Source organism: Mytilus edulis, chromosome 11, assembly GCF_963676685.1.
Source record: "Mytilus edulis chromosome 11, xbMytEdul2.2, whole genome shotgun sequence".
Classification (NCBI taxonomy): Eukaryota; Metazoa; Mollusca; class Bivalvia; order Mytilida; family Mytilidae; genus Mytilus; species Mytilus edulis.
Genome location: NC_092354.1, coordinates 57,577,253 through 57,604,936, shown reverse-complemented (window position 1 = coordinate 57,604,936; position 27,684 = coordinate 57,577,253). Strand labels below are relative to the sequence as shown.

Here is a 27,684-nt window from a genome sequence, read left to right as displayed (position 1 = left end):
CTATACTTGTTTCCAATGTAAACAACGATGCGTTTAACGACTCAAACTTGTTTCTTTTGCAATTTTTGGGAAAACATATTTCACTTATTAATTATTTTTTTTTGTTTGCAACCTATAAATCAGTATGTTTTATGTTTATTGTTGATATTTTAGTCTGCAACAAATTCGTTCATCATTGATTGCGGTAATGATGTACATTTCATCGTGTTTTATATTTCTCCGTCTGTGTGATATGAGGCCTTTTTAAAGGGGGATTTTTCCCAATATTTAAATCAAATAAATAACATTAACACAATAAACAACAATTGAAAATGTTTTTTTAGATTGCAGTATAAAGACAATAATAGTGCATTGACTTGACATATCAACGATATAAGGATTCGGCCCGAAACGGGGAAAATGCTCGGCACAGCCTCGCATTTCCCCGTTTCTAAGCCTCGTCCTTATATCGTTGATATGTCAAGTCAATGCACTATTATTGTCTATATATATTCATTCTGTAAAATAATAGATTATTTGCCAATTTTCTAGGTTGTACTGAAAAATGGCTCTAAAAATTGGATTTCAAAGGTTGTAAAAATTACCACCAGTAATGCAAGTCTAAGATAGCAATTTATATTGTTCGGCCTTTTTTCACCCTTTCAAATAAACCCAACATCAAGTAAATCCCTCATAAGTTAATTTACTTTTCTCTTTATTTCGTTGGTAACAGGAACGCACGTTTCTGATATATCACTCTATAAAAGTCTATCTTGTTACCTTTTTGTCTATCCTGTTAGCGATATCAGTATTGCACCTGCAAATGCTTAATTGGGAAGATTAAGACGTTATAACCTTAAGATGAGTTCAAACAATGAAATATTTCATTCGTTTTCCACCTACATGTTAAGATAAAAAATTTAACGACGTTTTTGTCTATAATTGTCTATCCTGTTACTGTAACCATAGCAACCATAGTAACAGGATAGACAAATTTCTTCGTTTTTGATTGCTGTTGTGAAATAACTACTCCCTTTGGTGAAGTGATTATGGTTTTCTATTGTAAAATTGGTTTCCAACACGTTATTGCACTTTTTACAACCAGACTGTTAGTGTAATTAATCAAAATGGTTGGTAACAGCATAGACATGAAAAAAAGTACGCTCTATTTTTTCACTAAATGTCTTGAAATTTCTTTTCTCTACACTGTCGTTCAAGAAACAAGGCGTTTTAAATGTAAAGATTGCTTTGCATTTTTGAAATCGACACTGACTGATTCAATATTCATAGGGAGAATAATTTAACGACTGATTTAAGTAGCGGTAACAGGATAGACATGAACCTCCTGTACGCTGATTGAAATTAGTTTGTAGATAATCTGTTACATACAATGATAAAGAAGCTACGATTTTTCGTTAGAATTATAATTAACGTTCTTAAAAAGTCCCTTTTGCAGAAAATCGGAAAAAAATCAGTTGAAATGTGTTTTTCTGACAATGTACGCACACAAATACCCCACAAATCGGACTAAAATGCAGTTTAATCTTATCAAAATAGATGTAAGGTGTGCTTATTATTAATGTTCTGAATCACAAATCCGACAAGCTTTCATTTAAACCATTACAACTGAAATTTCCATTAGAAATAAAAATTTTAGCATGGGTGTACTGAAAATTCGACATTTTTTGAAAATGACCCATATAGCTAACTTCTTTTCAAAGAGAAGTGCATATGTACTTAACATAAGGACTGGAGCATGTATAGATACTCAATACTATCTTTTAGATCATCAGGTATAACAATATTACGAACTACTATATATATATATATATTAATTTGTATTTGAATACATTATCATGTATATTGATATGATTTATCTATTTGGGGACCGTATCAAACTGATCGTAGATACATGTATGTACCCGGTTATCACAGACGAGGGACGTTTCAAAACAATTATTTAGGCTACTGATTATCAAGTGGACTTTTGGACACTGGCGGAGGCGACACGTATCTTTCACATATGAATTCGTATACAAACTGATTTTAAGATAAAAAGGTATGCTTAATATAATATATAATATTTTCATAAATTACTTATATGTGTACATTAATTTTTAACAATTAGTAGATGTAGCAATTACGATAACTGACATTTTCAGATGCGGATCCAGGATTTTGAAAAGGGGGACCTAGCAAGCCAACGTGTTGAGGGATACTTGTAAAAAGTCTATGTATTTATATAAGAAGTGACATAAAGGGGGTGGGGGGTGGGGGGGGGGGGGGTCCCCTGCTTTGTCACTCGTGTAATTACCTGAACGATTATGTTATCCAGCTTAATGTGTCTAAACGACATATTCAAAAGATGGAGTTTAATATTTACTATATCGTAAACATCGCTAGAAATGAAGTGTTACTCATCCCTGTGGTGCACAAAACACTGTACAAATAAGGTCCGAGATGGGAGGATCCTTTATTTCTTTATTGTCTTATACTTGTTTGCTCTATTCTTTGTATTTAAGCACCCCACCCCATTACTCTATATTCTCTATTATTTTGCATATGTTCTCTATTTCGAATATGTTCGCCCTTTGTTCTGCACTTGTGCCAATTATTCTTTATTTTGTAAACACCATCCAGACCCTCACCAATAATATACAGATTCCAAACCAAACTATGCTGATTGGTTGATTGTTAGTTGATTGACGTACAGTTGCAAATATTTTTCGTTTAGGTAGGTCTTTTAGAAGAGGCCGTCTGCAATGACAGTCGGTGAAAATTTGGACTCCCAAGGAGAAATAAGAGTAAATTAGTTAGGGACAGACAGTTTGCCTGGCAACAGGCCACCTGTGGACTCCTTAAAAGAGTTCCCTCAAGTTAAGAGAGCGTGACACTCTCTCTACACGAGGTATCGGATTTATTAAAGGTCCCCATTCTGACCGAACGTGGCTGCGTATATTTACATCCCGCTAAGCAAACAGACGCCCCACTTTTGAATGGGGTTATTGCCGATCGGAAGATGACTTGCAGTGATCGTATATTTCGATTCCTCATTTACTCTTCGGGTGGAAAAAAAAACCCACAAAAAGTTAACTTCTTGTTGAACTGTGTTTCCGATAAATTCTAGACATATCACATTTCTGAAAGTCTCAGTCAAATATATATTTTTTATAGACTATAGAACCGATTTGAAGTTTAATAACGTATACTTATATTATTTATGACAATGTATAGAACTCTGACCGAGTACTAGCCCATTAATGGAAACCGCCGCATTTTAATTGATATGAAATCACACAGGATTTGTTTTTATTTACGGCTTGTTTGAAGACTTTCGTTTAAGATTTAATATTCAAGTTAGAGAGATATCGGCGTAAATACTTTACCAATTATTGATAAATGAGTATTACATATATTAACAAAAACATGAATGCATGTTAACTTTTTTCTATCTTCATTTTCAAATATATTAAAACTGTCTTCTTTCAATCTCTTTAGACAAACATGTGGTATTGTTTACTTCTTGCCCTGCTGGGAACATCATTTGCTCAAAACTCCGGACCAAAGCATGGACAGGATAGCACTGTCTGTTCAGTTTCACCGACTCCGGCTCCGGGAAGTAAGTTATTAGTTAGTGAAAGAAAACTCATAAGGGTTGCTGGTGGAACAGTAGTATTTCCTGTGCCATAGAGAGGATGACAGCCTTTTTTTTTTTTTTTTAGAATTTTTAACATCTTTTTACACTGCCCAATAACCTTTACATGTATACACAATTATCTAAATTACTTTCATTATGATATAACATTCAGAAATAAATTTGAATATGTACGATAACCATTTATATAAAACTAAAACAGTCGTGTATTGTGGTAAAAAAAATAATTGTTAAGTTTAATGCTTACAAAAATGAACTTGCCCACTGAAGGGTTACTATTGCCGCCTACTCGTAAACTGGAAAATAGACCAGTTTAGAAAATGTAATTTGTTTAATTTAAATTGGTCTGCAAGACAGCAGTGATATCCATTTCCAATTGTTAATGTTTTATGCAAAGAACATACATCTGCTCTAGTATTATACCCCATCGTTGGTTCTGATTTATCCTATTATGTTAAAACAAGTTTAAATTAACTTTAAGGCTGACAGACTCAATAAATCGTTTATGAAAAGAAAGAAAAAAATGGAATTTCTTAATTTGTAAAATCTGCATGAATAGATCGAAAGGAAATATACATTTCTTGTTATAAAAATAGTGGCCAAAAGTGAGACGGTTATAAAAAAAATACAGAGAAACCCTGATTCTGGTATTTACTTTTATGCGCTATTCAATGATGTATTTTTCAGAAAGTTAAATTTCTAGATTAATAAGGCAAAATGCATTTTCTTTTTTCTTCAATTTCGTGTAATTTGTCCTATTATGGTCTTCCTTAAAGGTCAAATTTACAAAACGTATTTGCCAGGGTTTGTTTTTCCACTTTTCCTATTTCATTCTAAACTTTCTTAAAGACCAATTAAGACGAGCTGATATTTTCGTAATTTGGTCTTAATCGCGATATTATCTTGAATAAATAAACCGAAAGATTTCTTACTCTACACATTATACATTTTACACTTTCAATTGTATTTTAAACCATGCAAACAGTATCACTGGTGTCAACGTGATGATCGTAACTGTTACGATCATCCCAATATGGCGGACACAAATATAGGGAAAATTTGTAAGGCTGATTTCTCCACTTTAACAGCTTATATTCAGATATGTATTATGTCAAGAAACATCTTTATAAGCATTACCATTGAAATATTTTTTTCGGACAGGATGGAAACGCAACAAGAAGAATGTATCAAGTCAATTCTCTGCTTACATTAGTCTTTTTACTCTTTCAGTTGTATCTAAAACCATGCCCACAGTGTCAAGTCAATTTTCTGCTCATATTGAATGTGTCATAGTAAATAAAAACATGACAACTGATTTACATGAGTACTATGATGACACCAACAACAGGGGAGCCGTCCATCAACTCGATCTTGGACTGGAACTGGATGCTTGGTATGATTACAACACGAACGAGTTCATTGCATATTATAAACCTACACGTGAGTATAACTGCTTCCTTTGGTTTATAATATATAGACTAAGAAGATGTGTTATGATTGCCAATGAGACAATTCTCACCAGGACACTAAATGACACGGACATTTAAACAACCATATGACTTCAACAATGAGTTAAACATATACCGCATAGTCAGCCATAAAAGACCCCGAAATGAATCACCCGTCGTAGAAACAACGATAAAACTGCTTCGGCACATCTCCAGTGGCTTGGCTCTTTACGTTCCAATCTGACGTGATATACATCTAGGCGGACGCAAAGCTACGTGTTATATCAACAAAACATTACTAGTATCCTGTAACTAATTATTTAATTAAACAAGATAAACGTCTGTCCCGAAAAGTATAATATCAAGCTTTACAAACATTGACCATGATTTTTATTTAGAGCAATGTTTTGTACAAACATCATATCACATGTTTTGTTTGGTAACACACTATATGTTTTATTTTGATTTATTTATGAGCAATGGTATATACAAGCATTATATATAGGCACATGAGATCAGGGATGTAAGTTTGGTCTCAACCGATATATGTTATTTATTAGATCAATGTTTCGTCCAAGCTTTAAGAAGATCAGATAAGATATTTGTTCGGTTTCATCCTATATGGTTTTTTTTTATTATTTTTATTTTAGAGCAATGCTTTGTACAGAAATTAGGCACATCCGATCAGAGATTTTTGTTTGGTTACACACCAAAAGGTGCTGTAGGATCTATTTTCTCTGCTGGGAAGATGTTGCACATGAATGGTCCCGGGATAAACCAGGTTTATACTGGTGTACAAAGTTACAGAGGTATTATGGTTGACACTTGGCAGTCCTGTCAATATTGGGCTGCGTATGATGCAACAATGAAAGTCTCGTGGTATTTCTCAAGTAAGCTTTTGGTATTTTATATCATCAATTGGGACGTAAAAAAAAAACAATCGAGTTACTAAACTATCTATATATTGTACAAAAATTATTAGAGCTACATGTATGGGCTCTTAATTGGTCGTCATAGTCTTGTGGTATTTGACAAGTACAAGTCATGTTTGGTATATTAATGTATCATCAAGAGTAAGATTTTGGCAATTAGAAAAATACTTTATGAGTACATAAACTGTCGAGTTTCTATATATCAAAAGTTATAAGAGCTTTGGGCTCTTAATTGGTCATTTATAGGTTCGTGGTATTTCACATGTAATTTTTGTATTTTGTATCATAAATTGGGAATAAAATAATAATTTTCGAGTAAATAAACTATCGAGTCTCTATAAATCAAAATGTATTTAAGTTTTGGACTCTTAATTGGCGAATGCTAATTTCGTAGTACAAACAATGTACTAGTATTTCATAAGTAATTGTGTTCATATTTTATATATTTTTTTTTCAATTCTCTGAATTTTGTAGATCTACTACAATTGTACATGAAAAATGTGAAAACATTTTTGAATCTGTTGAAACTATTTGAAGTAAATAAATTCGTTTTACTTATGCATACCCGTAGCCACGAGGGCTCGGGGGGGGGTCGGGGGGGGGGGGGGTTCGTTCCCCCCTTGAAACCAAATCAGCGCTGTTAAAGTCAACGTTCTGTTCAAATTGTGACTGTTAAAGTCGAGTTCATGAGTCCAAATACCTCCCCTCCCCCCTTTGGAAATTCCAGGCTACGGGCCTGTCATGTGTTTCCTTTTTTTCTTTTTCATGTTTAATTATTACTAAATTCAAATTGTAATTCGAACAAAATGGTGTAGATGAACATCACTGTGTATCATCGCCACCGGAAATTGGGTACTAACGAAGCGGAGAGAAATAGAAAAAAAAAGTAAACAAGTTAAGAATTCATTCAATTTAAAGCATTTCCACTCATTTGATGAGGGTGCCGCTTAAGAAATGATTTTCTGATATACAATTCTTTAAATTATTAGGCAGATAAGTACAAAATTGATACATGATTTTGTGTAATACTCCAAAACTTGCCACTTAGTACCGGAAAATTTCGAGGTCGATCGTCCTCTGTCGCCCCATTCTCAAGATATAGAACTGTTTTTCATTATTTTTCCAGACACGTTTTTAGATTATTATAGTGTGGCATCATATTTACTGAAATTTGTTGTCAAAAAGATGTATTTTAAAGAATATAGACCATGAAAAATAAAGTCTAGTGTACGGCAACTTGCCCGTGTTGACAAATTTACTGTATGGCAACTTGTTTTTAACTGTATGGCAACTTGCTAATTTTAGAATAGTTATTTACCGTCCTTTCAAAGAAAATAAAGTATTAAGTTCAAATATTTAAGGGGTGTGTGGGGTGGTGGGGTTACCCTTTTATGTTAAACTGTTTTTGTCTTTTTCAAGGTTTTAATTTGTTTAAAACTGTTATTTGACTGATAAATTTGTCTGTAATCTGTTTTGTTAAAATTTGCAATGTTGTTAACTGTTTATTTGAAATTGAACAGTTTTAATTTTACTTAATACTTAAAGTGTTCACTGTTTTTGACATTATTTTCTCTGTTAACTGATCTTAACTGTTATTTACAAGAATCACATGAAAATTTGCTGTCCATTCCTTTTTTTACGTTGCTTCCGCAAAGTAAAAAATCTTTGAGTATAGTAAATCCTTGATAAAATTGAGAATGGAAATGAGGAAAATGTCGAAGAAACAGAAGCCCGACCAAATAGAAGAAACTACCCAACGCAACGAGAAGATTATAAACTAGGATGGGGTGTCAATTCACAGATAGGAAAAAAATAGAATTGACACTCATAATTTTTAAACACCCTCTTTCCCTTCCTTCCTAATAAATAAGGCTTACTATTTGAGTTATGCATGTGTATATTTATGGAAAGAGAATCGTCCATAGATTTGATTTCCAATAGTAATAATGGTGAAATATAATCTTTTTTTGTGTAACCATGGCAACAATCAGCATTTATTTGATACCAAATATTGCAAGATAGGGGGTTGAACATGTCACAAAGATCTCAAAAAATTGGTCCAAAGGAAAATGTCAATCAATAAGAGTGAAACCTTTCCTGAAACCATAGACATATATCTATCAAAAGGTAAAAAAATATATGCATTTCTGTTGGTTTTTTTCCATAAAATTGAATTGAAAAGATCGAGCGTCAAATCTTTGTTGAAAAACAATACAAAATTTTTAAATCTATGGCGGTACGGATAGGAACGTATGGACGTTCAAACTGAAAAATGGCTTCTAAAACATGTTAAAAACAATCTAAATGTTCATATGAACTCACTAGGAAGGCTATATTATTATTCAACTATCTAAAAATCAATTCAATTGTATAAAAACTTTCATATTTAGAAAATTCACCATGGCTATAATGCGAAACTAAACTTGTAACTGTGTATTGATATACCCGAAGCTGTCTCCTAAGTGATCAATCATTTAACTACAAAAAGGGGGTAGAAGTTCAATGTTTGTTTCTTGAAACATGTAAATGAACCAAAATTTAAAAAATAAAATAAATACAAGACTATATACAAATGTAGCAAAGGTTACAGACTCAAGTTGGGTCATGCAGGTGCCACAAATGCGGCAGTGTTAAACATGTTTAGGGATATCTCATACCCCTCTTTATACGTCTAACCAATGTAGTGATATCTGCCTTCTATTTGTTATGTATCAAAAACGTTAAAAGGAAAGGCCACTTCTTATCCAGCTAAAACCCTGGTCAGTCCTATGATGAAAATAATTCAGAAGTATGTGGAATGTTTGATAAGTTATATTGACCCTTAGTACCTGGACGGAATCGTGAAAAATAAAGTACCTTTTCATTTTGCAATTCGTAAAATAACTGAACAGTGTGGCCTGGTAGAAGAGGCCGAAAAATGAGGACTTGGTTCTCAAATTGATGTCAAATTTGCTAGTCTAAGACTTCAGAAATGTAAAGATGGACCAAGGCTTTTTTATATCAGCTCAGAGTTCTTAATTGGGACTTGGAGATGAAAGAGCGCTTCAACTTGTGACACCTTACATGTTACTTTCTGATTTATACACTGGTTTTGATGATTTAAAATAAAAATGAGTAAACCTTCGTAATTCCTTTTAATAAAATCATGTAAGCAATGAGTCGTATGAATACTCTGACTGAGATGTAACCATAATTTAAAAGAGCTCCCGCCATAAAAAAAGATAATGTTCACGCCCTATAGTATTCACTCATTCTAACTGTTTGTTACACTTTCCTACGTCATGACGATAACCCAAGTTTATTACGACTGATTGACATAAAACATTTACTCAACAATAAACATAACCAGAAGAAGCCTCCCTTTTGCTGTTTGAAGCATTTTCGATTATTCATGACATAGTCCTTTTTCTTGGAGTCGATCACTCCGTCTGCTTTTCCATCCGTTCAATTGTCTGTCCATGTGTCAATAAAAAAAATATGGTACTTGCGTGTGCCTTCTGAAAATTAGTCAGCTTTATAAAAGATTCCTTATGGAGCTTGGCATTTCTGCGACTTTGTACAGTGGTTTTCAAACTTTTGAATACATTGAAGATAATTTTGCACTTCCCCTTTTAATTGCTTTTGGGTTCGTTTGGAAAAAATGGTAATTAAAGTTGCTGTTAACTCTTATCAATATTTAATAAAATTTGTTGTTAACTGTTTTTGCCAAAATCGAGTTGTTGTTAACTTGTTAACGGACCCCCTTTCCCCAATCTAATTATGCATTAGATAAAATGGTTAATGCATTTGATAGAAATACCATTTGCTTGACAGCATTTTTAAAAGATGTATATAAGTTATATATTTTCAAAACGAAACTGACAAGAAAATGAATTCGAAATGCAATTCACGATTTGTTTTTCCTTACTTTCGATGAAAACAAAGTATTTTCTTAATTTTGTCTGTCCAAATTCTCGATCCTGTGATTCGGTGGTTGTCGTTGCTTCATCTCTATCTTATTTGTTGTTTTCATAAATTGTTTTGTTACACTGTATATAAGTTAGGCCGTTAGTTTTATTGTTGAGTCCTTCCATATTTTTCTGTCGGTGATTTTTATAGCCGACTATAAGGTACGAGTTTTCGTTGTTGAAGGCCGTACGATAGCATAATTGCTTGCATACACTTTATTTTATCCTGATGAATAGTGATCTTATTTGCTATCATACCACATCTCCACTGTTTTTATTCATAAAAAAAGCTAGCAACAACAAAAGATGAATGGACGGTTTATTTTATTGAACTTACACAATTCAAACCTAACAACAAATAAGACAACAGTCGTTAGTAGTATAACGATATATAAATGTATTTAGGATAATATGGTTGAAAAAAACCTTTTGTACAAAATCTAAAAGCGGTACGCAACGAGGCCTTCTGAACTGAATTAACGGCATATATTTAATAATATTTGATAAGTAAAACATTTTGTATATTTGTAAGCCTGTAAAGCTTTGATATCAACAAAATATCGTCACTTGATATTATTTAAACAGTGATTAATTTCCTCTTAAAATTATAATATATTGCAAGACGCCGTACAGACAAAAGTTGTTATTTTGCAATTCGCCGTACAACGTCCTGCAATTCGCCGTACAACAAACAAACAATGTTTTTGTCCATATTCTTTAAAAAACATGTTTTTGACAACAAATGTCAGTAAATATGATGCCACACTATAATAATCTAAAAACGTGTCTGGAAAAATAATGAAAAACAGTTCAATATCTTGAAAATGGACCGACAGAGGACGATCGACCTCGAAATTTTCCGGTACTAAGTGGCAAGTTTTGGAGTATTACACACAATCTTGTATTAATTTTGTACTTATCTGCCTAATAATTTAAAGAAATATATATCAGAAAATCATTTCTTAAGCGGCACCTTCATCCAATGAGTGGAAATGCTTTAAATTGAATGAATTCTTAACTTGTTTACTTTTTTTTCTATTTCTCTCCGCTTCGTTAGTACCCAATTTCCGGTGGCGATGATACACAGTGAACATTGTAGCCATTTGAAAATAGATAAGTCAAAAAACAAAAGCAAAAAAAACAAAAAAACAAAGAAAGACCATTTTTTTTAGTTTTCTCTACTATATATTTGTTTTATGTTGTTAATGCTTTATTGCATCTTGACATTCTTGAATTAAATGGCATGTCAGAAGATGATGATGCTCAAATTTTGGGCTCCCTGATTGGTTAAAAAAATATCTTATCTTATGATTTTCCAGATCCAAATGAATGGGACACCTCAGTCGGACAAGTCGTACCCGTAGGAGCATACGTGAAAGGTATTGTGTATGATACCAATACAGTGTCACACCCTATGGAACATTACTACAACTTCTTCCACTTTAGACCAACTGTTGATGACCCTACAGTCTTCGAGGTAACTTAGACGCATTCATTTAATTATTTTGTTACTCACCCTATCCCGACCCTACCGTCTTCGAGGTAACTAAGACGCATTCATTCATATCTATATATCCGCAATCTTCTAAATATAAGACATATAGTACCGTTTGACAAGAAAGAAAAAAGATCGAAGATTGATGGATTCATTATTTTTGTAGATTTAGTGGGAACAGGTAAACCACGAATTCAAATGTTCAACGAAAGACAAATTTTCCATAAAGAAGTAAGCAGATATTAGTAAAATCACGATAGTAAAATATTTTTTAATTATCATGTTTCAATTTTATTCTTCATACAATTCCCCCAGGGTACGATATTCAGGGACAACAAAACGAAATACATGTTTCGTCAGTATGCGAAATATTCCAAAACCAAGCCATGTGTCTCTCTTACACATAAAGTACCATTTTGAATTATAATTCTAACATCTATTTTGTTTATATTCTTCGTAGACCCCTGCAGGAGTTCAGTGTCCCGGAAGACAGAATACAAAGAATTTACCAAAAATGCCAAATGGTTTCAGCTTCACCTCAGAATTCATAGACAAGACCAGATATACAATCTCATTCATGCAGGTATTTATCTTTTTGTATATCTTAAAATATAAAATTGAGAATGGAAATGGGGAATACGTCAAAGAGACAACAACCCGACCAAATAGCAGTACCTAGTACACATACTTATAAAAAGGAGAACAGTATTACTTACTAAAATTGAGATCGAAAATGAGGAATGTGTAACAAAGATAACAACCCGACTATAGAGTAGAAAACAGCCGAAGGCCAGCAATGGATCTTCTACACAGCGAGAAAATCATGCACCTGGAGGCAATGAAACTGAACCAGAATTAAAATTCCTACAAGACTCAAAAAGGTCAGAGACTCCTGGCCTCACGGTCATAAAACTTTCGAGCATGATTTTTGTACTCAGACTCGAAAATCAACCAATCAAATTGCTGGATTTCATGTTTCGAGCATGATTTTTGTGCTCCAAGCACTGAGCAAAGTTTAATGCCTTCAAGGCCTGACTTTAGACGGGGTTAATCATGTTTTAAGTGACAGACCACACTAACAAACAACACCCGACTTTTACAAGGGGAAAATATGACACAAACAACATTGAACAAATGGTCGAGATAGCCTCACTTTGTGTAACTTTCGGAATTTTCAATTTTCTTATTGGCATTTCTTATTTGATTTGGAATTTTAACTTTTCATTCTAGCAACACTGGTAACTCCTATTTAGACAAAACGTACACCTTGCGCACCAAATTACAGATCTGGTATCTTTCATGAAATTTCGGTATATAGACACCTTCGAAACATTATGTATTGGTTTAAATCATGTCAAACCTTTTTTTGGGTTACTAAATCTTTAGCATTTAAACATGATGTTTTCTAAATTTTATTGTTTTTCGTTTGTTTTTCTTGACTTATACAGTTTGAATATGCCCTTGGTATCTTACACCTCTTGTTTTTAGTTTAAACATATTTATTTATAGTGGATTGGGAAACAAATTTTGCAACTTGTATATTAATCCCTTTCCACTTTGCGGGCGCGAGTGGTGCCTTGTAGCGGCATTAGCCTACTTTTTTTTTTCGAAATCTACAAGGGTGTCTTTAACGTGCAAGAGATATGGCTCACTCTTAACACGGGTCAGCCATTTATCGTCCCCTTCCGACGGACTATCATCGTTTCCTCAAGACCATACTCGAAGATGGTGTCAGGGGAGAGCTGAAAATTGAGTTCCTGAAATTTTCATCCCAAAAGGGAATCGAACCAGGAACCTTTGTGTTAGTAGTCTGATGCACTAACCACTACACCACGACTCTCTATTTTTATATGCAGACTGCAATATATGCCGTATCATTTTTTGTGTTCCTGTTTCATTGGCATATATTGTACATTTCTATTTCATTCTGAATAAGTTAATACTTCATTTTGTTTTCTTTTGAAGGAATTCTATGACTACAGTGGCCAGGCAGTATTGTACAACTACAGACCACTGAAAATAGAAAATAACAAATTTGGAACTAACACACTGATGGAGGTTCACGATTTTAGTACAGGTTTGAAACTTTTCCCTTTTTAGCTCACCTGGCCGAAAGGCCAAGTGAGCTTTTCTTATCACTTGGCATCCGGCGTCCGTCGTCGTCCGTCGTCGTCGTCGTCGTCGTCGGTCGTCGTCGTCCGTCGTCGTCCTGCGTTAACTTTTACAAAAATCTTCTCCTCTGAAACTACTGGGCCAGATTTAACCAAACTTGCTGTTTTTGGTTATTATCTTGAATATTATTATAGATAGAGATAAACTGTAAACAGCAATAATGTTCAGCAAAGTAAGATCTACAAATAAGTCAACATGACCAAAATGGTCAGTTGACCACTTTAGGAGTTATTGCCCTTTATAGTCAATTTTTAGCCATTTTTCGTAAATCTTAGTAATCTTTTAGAAAAATCTTCTTCTCTGAAACTACTGGGCCAAATTTAACCAAACTTGGCCATAATCATCATTGGGGTATTTAGTTTAAAAAATGTGTCCGGTGACCCGGCCAACCAACCAAGATGGCCGCCATGGCTAAAAATAGAACATATGGGTAAAATGCAGTTTTTGGCTTATAACTCAAAAACCAAAGCATTTAGAGCAAATTTGATTGGAAGTAAAATTGTTCATCAGGTCAAGATCTATCTGCCCTGAATTTTTCAGATAAATCGGACGTTCCGTTGTTGGGTTGCTGCCCCTGAAATGGTAATTTTAAGGAAATTTTGCTGTTTTTGGTTATTATCTTGAATATTATTATAGACAGAGATAAACTGTAAACAGCAATAATGTACACATGGTACAGCAAAGTAAGAACTAAAAATAAGTCAGTATGACGAAAATGGTCAATTGGCCCCCTAAGGAGTTATTGCCCTTCATAGTAAATTTTTAACAATTTTCTTAAAATTTGAAGATTTTCAATAACATTTCTCACAGAAAGTACTGTTATAGATAGAGATAATTGTAAGCAGCAAGAATGTTTAGTAAAGTAAGATCTACAAACACATCACCATCACCAAAACCCAATTTTGTCATGAATCCATCTGTGTCCATTGTTTAATATTCACATAGACCAAGGTGAGCGACACAGGCTCTTGAGAGCCTCTAGTCTTAAAGCAATACAACTTTTAATTTGGATTGAAAACGGTTTGTGTTATATACAAAAGTTTAATTTAGTTGAAATTTAAACAGTCTTTGGGGTGGTCAGTCGTGTGGTAGCATGCTTGCTTTCTTGTACTGAAGGTCGTGGATTTGATTTCTGGCCGTGTCAAACCAAAAACCTGAAAATTAGCATTTGCTCTTTCTCCGCTTATAATTCTACAATTGACGGTGGCAACTCTTCAACTACAGTACTATTATTCCTTGATTGTAGGCTCAAACGCAGGAACTTGAGGAATGGAACCCCTTTTCTATATTTTAATAATATAGTGTAGAGTTTTAAAATTTATAAGCTACAGTTATTGTAATATTGTACGAACAGGAACAAAAACGCTCTGAATAAGTGAAAATAGTTTAAAATGATACAGAATATTTACAGAAAAAGATATTTTGAATAAGAGGGGGAGGGGTCCATTCCCCGTACGCCTGTGTCTAGTTACAGTTCATATTTATTTCACAATACTATTATTTTATCCTGAAATGCATGTGATATTGGCATCTGGACGTAAAATATAATCCATCCATCATAACCTTCTAATAATAATATTAAAAGTGTAAAGGTATTCAAGTATGTTATTGAAAAATCAAGTAATGCCAAGATTGATGCAACAAATCTGGTGCACTGTTTTATTCCTTCAGATATGATAATTTTTTCCTCTAAAACACATAATATGTTCTTTTTTGTATTGGATATTTTGATCGTTGCATGTTTGTTTTTGTTTTTAAATTGTCTATTATCGGTTTTATATTGTACCTATTCAGTGACCGCTATAAATGTAAAATCTATTTATCTCAGTCCACATCTGGGAGTCTGAAGGGGGTTCTTTATTTTTGTACTTTATTATTTTTAAAACGATTTTTTTTCTATTCTTTTAAACTTTTAGCTTATAAATTCTCTATTCCTTATATGTTTAAACCTTACTATTCTCTTTTTTTATTGTGTGGTTCATTTTTCTCTTTATTCGTTATATTTCTTGCCGATTATTCGCTATTCTGTAAACCCCAATCCACATCCTACCATATGAATCGGTATCAAAGAAATTTATTTTCTCTCTCAACAATATATGTATTAAGCAAGTTGAAATTACACTTTATTGATTTGGTGCGATCGAATCGCTTTTTCTAGATTTCAATTCAGGAAATCAGGAACGCCAAAACTCAAAATTGTAAAGCCAAGGACGCATTAATTAAAATGTGCCAAATAAAATAAAACACAACAGAAAAATAGAAAAAAAACCAAAACAAAACAAAGTTACCATATAAACGGACATAGCTCAAAAACTGTAAAAGTGATGCTACCAACATTTGTACTTTGATCTGATTTTTGTGGTGATACGCATTGCTTAAAAGTTTGTAGAGGATGTTCTTAGTTATTAAGACCACAATCAGTTGTCTATCCATAAACTTATTATAATTGTTATCATATCATATAGATTGCTTATAATTACAGGAGTTGCATATGTTACCGATACCATGCACGGAAACTGCACGGCCCAAAAAATAGAAACTACGTTTGATGACAGAAGAGTTGACCTAAGCCATGTTTCAATGAGAAATCCCGCACAATTCTTCTATTTTGACGTCATTAATTATACATACGAAGGAGTGGTGAGTTAATAACAGGACTCGGTTTAAAAAATTGAAAACAACACGTTTAATAATTCTTGCGTCCGAAGCGCTTTTCTGGATTTACCTTCATCAGGAACGCTCAAAGCCAAGCATTTGAAATCCGAAGATGTATAAAGATATGAGGGTAGTAGGAAATGTATGTTTTAAAAGCCAGAGTCACTTAGACGTGAAATACAAATATAGAATTCAATTAGAAAACCTCCAACTTCTCCGGTATTGAATGTATGTTTTAAAAACCAGAGGCAATTAGATGAGAAATAAAAATATAGAATTCAATTAGAAAACCTCCAACTTCTCCGGTATTGAAATATTAAATGTTCTTATAAATATATTCTCTCTTTATATACTAAACAGAATTTTTTTTAAAAATTAAAAAAATACAATGATGAAAAGCATTAGCAAAACACACTAACGTTATAAACGGACATAACTCAAGAACTGAAAATGTGACGCTACCCAAACTTGTACTTGATCTGAGTTTTGTGGTGATAAGCATAACAGGACTCGGTTAAAAGATATGAGGGTAGTAGGAAATGTTTGTTTTAGAAGTCACTTAGACGTGAAATAAAATTATAGAATTCAATTAGAAAACTTATCCGGTATTGAAGTATTGTATGTTCTTTAAAACATATTCTCTCTTTGTACATATTTAAAATGTAACTTTACCATATTATGGCAATATTGCTACATGATTAAAACAGATCAGACAACAAATGTGTGTTATATTCCTTATCAAAATGTTGCATTTTTTCAAACCAGAAAAAGATCCGGAACATTGACTGTGACAGCTGGGTAGGGATCCGGACGAACTGGCCTTCTTCAGGTGTTAACACAACATGGATGTGGTATTTTGCAACAGTAAGTATCGCGATAGATAATAACACGAAGACAGTTAAATGTCATGAGGTGTCCCGTACAAACACTATTGATACACATGAATAAAACGAAATATTAATCCGACGACAAACAAAATTCAACAAATATCATCCCCATGTCACACACTGTATGTAACAAGACAGGATATTCTCTGATTGCATTCACTATTTTCTTATTTCTCAGACGATGTGAACAAAACGTTGTTCTCAGTAGTGAAATATCCCAGTAAATTATTTATTGATTGGTATAAATTTACTTTGGTTTCTTCTGGATTTCCTATTGTGACGTACAAAGGCAACCATGTCTGTTGACATCAAACATTAAGAACTTTTGTAATCTTTGAAAAGGAAGAATACAAATCAAAGGAGAATCAGATTCCGACATAACTATAAAATTTCTGCATTATCATCAATTGAGTTTAAATTATTTAAAAAGATCGGCAAGCCCCGTGCTTGAAATGTTAAAAGAAGAAAAATATCATAACACACTTATTGCGGTGATGGAATCTACATTTCTACAATGTTACAACATTAACTTTATCGATTTTACCTCACAAGATGAACATTTCGACATTTAATGTCATTTCACGTATGTTTGAGGCCGACACATTTGAAACACCAATACTTTAATAAACTTTGATCACACCAGACAGAGCCTATTCCAGACAAGACTGACGCTTTCAATCATAACCGAGTTAAGATTATGAATTACGTTTGCAGACACTGTTTATTTAATCGGGTTTCTTCTTAGATACTTTTAAGACATGTATATTATTCTTATGTCTTATGTATTATATATATTATTGATGTAATAATTCATTGTCTTAGTATTTTCTGTTTTGTGGGATACAATACTGCGATTAAGGATTTACCTTAAATTTCCCGTTGTGTCTAGTTTCTTAATAAAAGTACAATAAGGTACAACATTTTTGGTCCTATTTGTTCAGGCTGATTGGGTGCAAGTAAATACAGGAACGGAACATCACCTTAAATTTCCCGTTTTGTCTAGTTTCTTAATAAAAGTACAATAAGGTACAACATTTTTGGTCCTATTTGTTCAGGCTGATTGGGTGCAAGTAAATACAGGAACGGAACATCACCTTAAATTTCCCGTTTTGTCTAGTTTCTTAATAAAAGTACAATAAGGTACAACATTTTTGGTCCTCTTTGTTCAGGCTGATTGGGTGCAAGTAAATACAGGAACGGAACATCACCTTAAATTTCCCGTTTTGTCTAGTTTCTTAAAATAAAAGTACAATAAGGTACAACATTTTTGGTCCTATTTTTCAGGCTGATTGGGTGCAAGTAAATACAGGAACGGAACAAAGTAGTACACCTATACGACTCACTATTGATAACGGTGACGTAAGTACATTATTTGTTTGTATACCTTTTTAGGATTTTTGCTTGTTTTGCATGCTTTTAACCTAGATTGCTATTTATTTTTTAATTTGTTGTTTTACAATGTTTTTTTTTGTATCGACCTTTTATATTATAGTAGTCATTTTTGTTTTATATTTTATGTTAGTACTTGAATCTAACACAGTGTATATTTTATGTTTTTGTCTTTGATTAGTTTTAATTACCATGCTGAATGTACAGCGCCTTAGAGTAATTTTTATTTTTTATATAGGGCGCTCTATAAATTTTCATTATTATTATTATTACATAAACCTGTTACATATGTGTATGGTAAAATAAAATCAAGATGAGGCAACAGTAGTATACCAATGGTTTGATCTTAAATGAAATTCGTAAAGAAGGTATAAAAGAGGGACGAAAGATACCAAAGGGACAGTCAAACTCATAAATCCAAAACAAACTGACAACGCCATGGCTAAAAATGAAAAAGACAAACAGAAAAACAATAGTACACACGACACAACATAGAAAACTAAAGAATAAACAACACGAACCCCACCAAAAACTAGGGGTGATCTCAGGTGCTCCGGAAGGGTAAGCAGATCCTGTATGCTTCAACAGGAGCGAGACCGTTCGCGTCATCGGGATTTGAATCTGCTATGCATACATCGCCCATTATTAGCGAGTATACGTCATGGGGACAATACACACAAAGAAAGGCTTTATACCTATCAAAGTAATCAGTAGTTACCCATTTAAAATAACTTCTAGTCTAGACTATATTTATAAGACAGGCAGAATAATTCGAAAATTTACTAATGGTATGCATGTTAGACAACCAACATCAATTAAGCGGACAGTTCCCAGGCCTCTGATAAGGTCAAAAAAGTGTATTCTCGACATAGGCATTCAACTATTTGCCTTTTACAATGAAAAGTCAGAAACTAAAACAAAATAGAAACACAGAATAAGATATTGTTTTACTGCATACGGCAATATGCATTTCACAATTATCATTAACAAATTTAGTACAGTATGAAAGAGTAACTGCTATTTTAAACTCAATTGTAATTTTTTTTATTTGTAAATGAAAAAATCTGGTATTTTCCTAACGTTAAAAACTAATATTATAAACAAACACCATACTAATTCAATTGAAATAGAATGCTTAACATCTTTGACAAATAATACAAATTACATAAGTGTTTCGCTTATCAAAGGTTCAACATGTACAGTTATAATCAAATAATCAATCCAAATTGATGTTAAACCTGGTATCATTAATCTAAAGTAAATATTTAGACAGATAACCTTATACATACATGTATCATTGTAATGATAAAGTATATTCGATGTTGAACATTAATCCTATCCCGAATTGAAATATTTTCAAATAATGCTGACTCCATTACAAACACTGCAAATACAACGATCTTCTGAAATTTGAATAAAAAGATCACATTGCGATCAGCGAACGAAAAAAAGTTAAAACCAAATTGTTAGTCAGATCATTACAAAAATGTAGCATTTAATGCTGCACAATTAATGTAATAATTGCCATGACGTAATAGATGTTGGCTCTAAAAGTCAAATAGTTTAATATCTTTGTTTATATGTATTATAAGCTAATCTATAAGCTATAAAACCAAAGTTTCAAATTGGAAAGTTGAAATCATCCTTTCTTTAACTTTGTGGACGCCATCACGAGTTGGTTGACCTTTAAGGACTATCCGTTTTACATATGATATCGGATATTCTCCTTATGTCGTAACTACAGTCCCATTCCTTTTAACGTAAATGACCGAATTAGATTATTTTCTGGGTTTGTAATAACATGAGCAACACGACGGGTTCCACATGTGGAGCAGGATCTGCTTACCCTTCCGTAGTACCTGAAATCAACCCCAGGTTTTGGTAGGGTTCGTGTTTCTTAGTCGTTAGTTTACTATGCTGTGTCTTGTGTACTATTATTTGTCTGTTTGTCTTTTTATTTTTTAGCCATGGCGTTGCCAGTATACTTTGTATCTATGAGTTTGACAGTCCCTTTGGTATCTTTGGCTCCACTTTTAAACACGTTGCACCCTATAAGTATATATTTCGAACAATATATATAATATCTAAGATAAGTGAATGATCTTTTCCAGGCTGGCATACATTATGAGCATAATTTGTATAATTATGTTCTTTTTCAGGCTGGCATACATTATGAGTATAATTTGTATAATTATTTTCTTTTCCAGGCTGGCATACATTATGAGTATAATTTGTATAATTATGTTCTTTTTCCAGGCCGGCATACATTATGAGTGTAATTTGTATAATTATGTTCTTTTCCAGGCTGGCATACATTATGAGTATAATTTGTATAATTATGTTCTTTTGAAGGCTGGCATACATTATTAGTATAATTTGTATAATTATGTTCTTTTCCAGGCTGGCATACATTATGAGTATAATTTGTATAATTATGTTCTTTTCCAGGCTGGCATACATTATGAGTATAATTTGTATAATTATGTTCTTTTGAAGGCTGGCATACATTATGAGTATAATTTGTATAATTATGTTCTTTTCCAGGTTGGAATACATTATGAGTATAATTTGTATAATTTTGCAAAGAACAAACCAGATATATTGAAATTTGACATTAGTGCGTGTTATGTAAACGGTAATAGACGAAAATTCCAGCTGAATTTTCCAGGTAATATTCATTAAATGATTAGATTTCTCGATATTTAAACTGACAATTTTACACATATCTATGCACATGTTACCCTTAGTTATTGTTTTATTTTGAATGCTGCATGGTCTTAAGGAGGTAGACCTTGGTCCAGGGAGATAACTCTTTAAATCAGTTATGCGTTTGTAAAAGTCAAGTTTCGTCAATGAATTTTAAGCATTTACCTGAATCAGATTGGAAATAATCTATGTATCCAAGAAGCTTAGAACATATTTATGTAAATGGCTGACACAAACGTACTGATGATTTTCAGAGTTATTTCCCTTAACCTAGGTCTACCTCCTTAAATGCCTATACATTTGAAAAACAAAAATATAAAAGCATCAATTCACACTTAAGTGAAAATAAAGCTTGGTAAATTTGTTGTGCCTGAGTTCGTTACTGGAACTATTTTTACCCTCAAAGCTTATGATCAAAAACGTGTAGCCCAGGCCCATGATGATTAACTTCCTTAACAGCTGAATGCAAAAAGGCACAAAAGAATAACGAAATCCAACTTGTGTCACCTTTGCCGAAGATTTAAGAACCTTATTTTTTTTTCTTAAAAAATCGACGGAGAATTTAGTTACAAAAGTATTAATAGATCAGTCAGAACCGAAACATCGACTAATGAGCTGATGGTAACGACCCAGATCTAGGAAAATAAAAATGATACATTATAAATTTGTAGCGTCATTTAAGATTTTACATAAACAGGATGGCAGAAAATCAACTAATTAAAAGCTGACGAAGAACTTAAATATTTGAATACTTGATGAAAATATGAATCCGCCAACATAGCCCACACATATACCAATTATTAGTGACGATGTATAAGGCATGAAAACTTCATCCGAAATAGATTAACATAGCTGTATTAGGTAAAACCTACCGACACTTTGGGTTTTCAATGGTCTACAACTTTGTACATTATTTGCCTTTATAATGCTTGTGGTTCCATTGTCAGTGATGAAACTTTTGTAGACAAAACATAAGTATAGCGTACTAAACTTTATTCCTTGTGTCAATGATGAGTTCAATTCTTGTAACAATTAGTGAAGTTATATATTTAAATTTATTTTTGGTACAGGTAGCTATGCAGGTGCTGTCACTCAAAATATGAAACTTTTCAAGTATTATATACTTATTTCGCTGACACAGCAGTTACAAATATCATCTTTACGGGTTGCAAACTTAAAGGTAATACATGAATATACTTCAATCACTGACACCGCAGTTTGATATTTATGCTCGAAGAATAGCGAACTTAAAAGGTATAGATGATTATTTAACTAGCACAACAGTTACACATATCACCTTAATGCGTGGCAAACTGAAAGGTAATATACAATTATCTCACTGACACAGCAGTTACAACTATAAGCACTACGAATAGCAAACTTAAAGGTAATATACAATTATCTCACTGACACAACAGTTAAACATAGCATCTTTACCAATAGCAAACTTAAAGGTAATAGATAATTATTTTACTGACACAACAATTACAAATATCAGCTTTATTAGTAGTAAGATTAAAGGTAATACATTCTTATTTCACTACCATAGCAGTAACACATACCATATCTACGTGTAGCAACTTTAAAGGTGACATATACTTAAAATCTTTCGACAAGAAGCACATTAAAGTAGTTTATTTGATTAACACTTAAAATGGTCAACGAAAACTGCCATAACAAATCCCTTCTTTTGCAGGTGTTTATTGACCAAGACATCCTGGTTGTGTTCGAGATTTTGGACGTGGCTCCAATTAAAGGCGATGTAACCAATATTGTTCAGGAAACACCTCTACTTACAGCTGCAAATAAATTAGTCAAAATGGTTAACAACGATCAGTTTTTTGTATTGTTGCAAGATCCAGCATTCAAAAATGTAAGCTTGTCGGTCAATTATACTCTATTTCAGATATTTTCTTAACCAGGAAATGGTGTTGGCGGGTAACCTCAGTATTTGGCTCAATTGTTTTGGAATTTTGGTCTTCAACTGTGTACTTCTTTTGACTTTCGAACTATTTTGATCTAAGCGTCACTCATGAGTCTTACGCAGACGAAACGCGCGTCTTGCGTATCAAATAATACGCCTGGTACCGTTAAAAACCTTAAATATCAAGAAAAGGAAAAACATATAAAGAGGAAGATAAGATTAAACACTAGTCAAAAGTACCAGACTTAACATATGTTAGACCAGACGTGACTCATTAGTGATGGTAAGCCGTTGGTCGCCATATTCAAAGTGGTTCTGATTAATACATGCACATTTAAGGGCAGAGCGCAATTGAAAACTTGTATTTAGTTAGGCTCTTTATTTCAAGTTTCACTTGGTTTTTTTTCCACAAAGACTTTTTAAACTAAAACGCATATTGCTTTGCTTGCGTCATTATAGATTCTTTAATACTGTGGAAATTAGAAACCTGCTGTTATGACAGGTGGATTGATTGAGAAATAATTTTATCAACATTGCAAATAACAAACAAAATAACAAAATTAACATTGGTAATGTCGACAAAAAACAATTTTTACAAATAAGTATAAGTCTTAATACATATTTGGTAAATCAGGTGACATCATTGTCTTAAGATTTCAGGTTTCACTTGTTTTTGTAATTGGCACACCTCTTCTTACAGAATGTAGGGTTACATATATTTGTTAAACATTCTACTTTTAGCCGAGCAATTTAAACCCGATTCCTTTATTATCTTTTTTATTTGGTATTTGGTATTTAAGAATAACAAAACGAGACGAGCGTTTTCAATGCATGCATTTTTTTAAAGAATGTAGGCGTTAGATATGTTTTATTGTGTTTGCTTCAACTTGTCCTTAATATTGTATTTCTAACATCATTTGTATCGCATACTTACTTTAAATTTTCTACAGTTGGTTGGTATGGTACCAAAGAAGACAGGATTTGTGGAAATAACATACTTACTACAAAATACAACAAGCTCCAGTGATACCGGCAATGGCCCAGGTTAGTGTGAAGAATAAACAGTACTTATAGCTCAAACGATACCCGAAATAAAAAGTGCCAAACTAACAAAGTTTAAATAGAATAGTAACCCGATAGTCGGTGATGGCCTCAAGGAGATTGTCTGACAAACCAAGTTTTGATAATAATCTTATAGCTCAAACCATATTGAAAGAGTTAGTTATTACTAAAACAAAACAAAAATAATTCGACAGGCTTGTGAATACTGTTTATTCACCCAAAAACCAGAAATGAAATTAATGTCATGTAATTGGTTACACGTTTAAAAATACGCATGTGTAAATATGTCATAGAATGCGTATGTATAAATGTAAAGATCGGTGGTTATACGTTATATGGTTGACATTGAGGTCCGTACAGTTACCTTTAATTGGTGACATCAACACCATTTGCATTCAGGTGTAGAGTTCCTCATTTGCAGTCGTACCACATTGAAATCAGCATACGTCCCCATTCTGATCGGACGTGGCCGCGAATTTATACATCCAGCAACGCCAAACGGAAGTCCAACTTTGACAAGATTTTATGACGACCAGAAGACCAAATAATGACCACATATCGATCCCCTTGGAGTTTCAATGAGTCGACAATCTATTGAACTTATAACAAGAAATGGCAATCCATAACTGCAAAACATAAATATGAACTGGATTATAAAGTACAAATTGTTTTTTTGTATGAAATACATGCTCAATGTTAAGGCAGTTACTATAATAACACATAAACGGTAACTTTTGCAATGGATGCAGTACAATCGAGTTTGTGAATGGATGCTTTCATACAAAGTTTCCTATAACATTTATAATCATTTACCATATACATTTTTATTCCATAGGTACTATGGCAGCTGTCGGTGTGGTCATGCCTATTGTTGGTGGAGTCCTTGGCGGACTGTTCTCATATTTCTTCTTTAAATGAACACAATCTCATAATTAATTAAATGTATTTGTTTTACTGTACAATATATACATTATCATATCGTTACAAACATCAATATATCAGGCAAAATCATGGTAAAGCGTTAGTTCCTTTAAATTAAAGTGTATGTTGAATAAAAAACAAAAAAAGAAATATAAAGAGCTACAGTACTTTTATTTAGTGTTATTATATAACAACAAACACACACTAGTGATTTTGTGTAATACAGAAATACATCCTTAAACATCTTCAAAACACATTTTTGAAGGTAATCCGTTAGATTTAATTTGTCAGTACGTTTTGAAAAGTCCTAAGTAGGCTTCCATACATATTCGATATTTAAATCTACATACATAAAAATTGGAAAGATTAAATGTATATAGGTTGAATTACAATTGTGTTATGTTTACTTAGGGAGTTTAGATACGACCAGTTTCTATGATTTATTGTGTACAATATGTATTGTTGCTGTCCTAGCCCCCATAAAAAATCTACCTTGTTATACATCATCTTCCAATAAAGAAAAGTTTTATAATAAAATGTGTCATTTTAAAAGCATTTAGTGTACACAAAGCGCCATTCATAAAATCTTCCATGATAAACGGTCAAACGTATTTGTGCTATGAGTCCTTTTCAATACTGTTGATTCCACTTATTGTTAAATGATTGATTGAAGACATTAAACGGTAAACATAAAAATGCACCAAAGAAGCCCCAAATTCTTGTAAAGGTATATAAATGACAGTACACATGCTAAAGCGTAGATAATTGTACACAAACACACTTTTTAATATAAAAAAAAATCAAATATTGTCACTGTTTTCGTGGTATCAAATATTACGTCTGATACACGGGTGCATTCGGAATTACTTGTTGTGAATATATTTGGCCGGGTCCTGTTTTTGGGGGGCACATATATCTTGTTCCTGTGTTCGTTTGCTGGTAATTATATTGTGCTTGACTTTGGTAATTGTCGTGACCAGCTGTGGATGTATACTGTGAAGGTGGTGGTATCAACCTCCCTCGTTCACTCAACCCTCCTACAAAAAGTTTGATACACTTTAAAAATAGATATAAGAAGATGTGGTATGAGTGCCAACTAGACAACTCTCCATCCACATTAAAATGTAATGATTTTACTGCAGCAAATACGAAGTACAACAACATGAATAACTTATAATTTTCAGTGTAAAAAACAACGAAGAGAATGTGCAAGAATGTGCTTGAAATAATTTTAAAAGGATTAGTAAATATTCAATTTATGGTTAAATACAGTTTATCATTTGATATTCAAAAACACTAAAAAAAGTGATGCCATAAAGAAGGAGATGAAATACTAAAGACATAAGAAAAAGATAAAAGTTTATAGAACGCTACGTATATACAAAAACAAACTAAACAGTGGGCAACATGAACCCAAACAAAAAGTAGACGAACACAAATTGAATGTAATCATTTGCTCCACGTGTGAAACCCAAACAATCACAAACACTTGGATAGCTACAACAGAAGATTTAACATATTCAACAACGACACAGCTCCCCCTAAATAACAAATATATCTAGAAGCAAATTATATATATAAGGCACCTACTCGCCTGTACTTACACCCAACAGCAGTGATAAAACTTAATTTACATGATTTTCTTTCTGCATTTGAATGTGACATTATAACCAAATGAGACTTATTTTGTACTTAGATAAGCAACACAACAACGGCCTTCCATAACACCTGAGACCCCACACCCATTTTAAGTAGGGTAAGTGTTCGGTTTTTGATGTTGTGTTACGTAGACTGCTGATTGTCTTTTCGTAATTTTTTGTACTCTACTACGGTTTTTTATAGTTTGTTCGTTTGCGTGTTAATTTCCGAGCCTCACTAATGAGTATTATGTAGACGAAACGCGCGTCTTGCGTATCAAATTATAAGTCCATGACCATTGATAACCATTTATTGGTATAGTTCGCCCCTCAATATCTTTTATTACAATAATCGAACATTCAACTCCCAAGTAGACACACTTCCCATTTCAATTCTCAATGTTTTTCCTTATGTGAGCTATATAAGGGCCAGCTGTGGATGAATACTGTGTATGTAAAAACTAAAATCACAAAAATACTGAATTCAGAGGAAAATCAAATTGGAAAGTCCCTAATCATGGCAAAATCACATGACAAAACACATCAAAAACGAATGGCCAACAACTGTCATATTCCTGACTTGGTACAGGCATTTTCAAATGTAGAAAATGGTGGATTAAACCTGGTTTTATAGCGCTAAACCTCTCACTTTGTAATGGTATCAATCTGCCTCTTTCACTCAACCTTTCTATAAAATCTTTTTTGATTTTGTTTTTCTTTTATCACTTTGTTACACTTTTAAAACCATTAAAATGAAAATATTTTACTACACCAGATATGCATTACGACAATCTATATTTCGACATTGAATTTCGAATTTAAAATGTTTGAAAATTTAAAACCTAATACAAATGATTGATTGATACGCCACATCA

The 27,684-nt window shown here is 32.9% G+C and overlaps 1 protein-coding gene across 1 annotated transcript; it reads left to right on the top strand.

The window, feature by feature from the left end:
• Positions 1–1,894: 1,894 nt before the first annotated feature.
• LOC139495886 (uncharacterized) lies at positions 1,895–25,709 on the top strand. Its single transcript, XM_071284290.1, has 15 exons — positions 1,895–2,038; positions 3,478–3,598; positions 4,865–5,074; positions 5,733–5,972; positions 11,281–11,438; positions 11,917–12,039; positions 13,422–13,533; positions 16,111–16,268; positions 17,049–17,147; positions 18,455–18,529; positions 21,104–21,227; positions 22,336–22,445; positions 22,962–23,138; positions 24,140–24,233; positions 25,087–25,709. The coding sequence occupies exons 2-15, from the start codon at positions 3,484–3,486 to the stop codon at positions 25,167–25,169; spliced, it is 1,878 nt and encodes a 625-aa protein (XP_071140391.1). The 5' UTR covers positions 1,895–2,038; positions 3,478–3,483; the 3' UTR covers positions 25,170–25,709.
• Positions 25,710–27,684: the final 1,975 nt, after the last annotated feature.

Excerpts from the sequence above, each read along its gene's own strand:
- LOC139495886 (XM_071284290.1), top strand. The coding sequence starts at position 3,484 with ATGTGGTATTGTTTACTTCTTGCCCTGCTGGGAACATCATTTGCTCAA. Across the intron at positions 3,599-4,864 it reads ACCGACTCCGGCTCCGGGAA|TTGTATCTAAAACCATGCCC; the intron begins GTAAGTTATTAG and ends TTACTCTTTCAG. Across the intron at positions 18,530-21,103 it reads TCACTATTGATAACGGTGAC|GTTGGAATACATTATGAGTA; the intron begins GTAAGTACATTA and ends GTTCTTTTCCAG.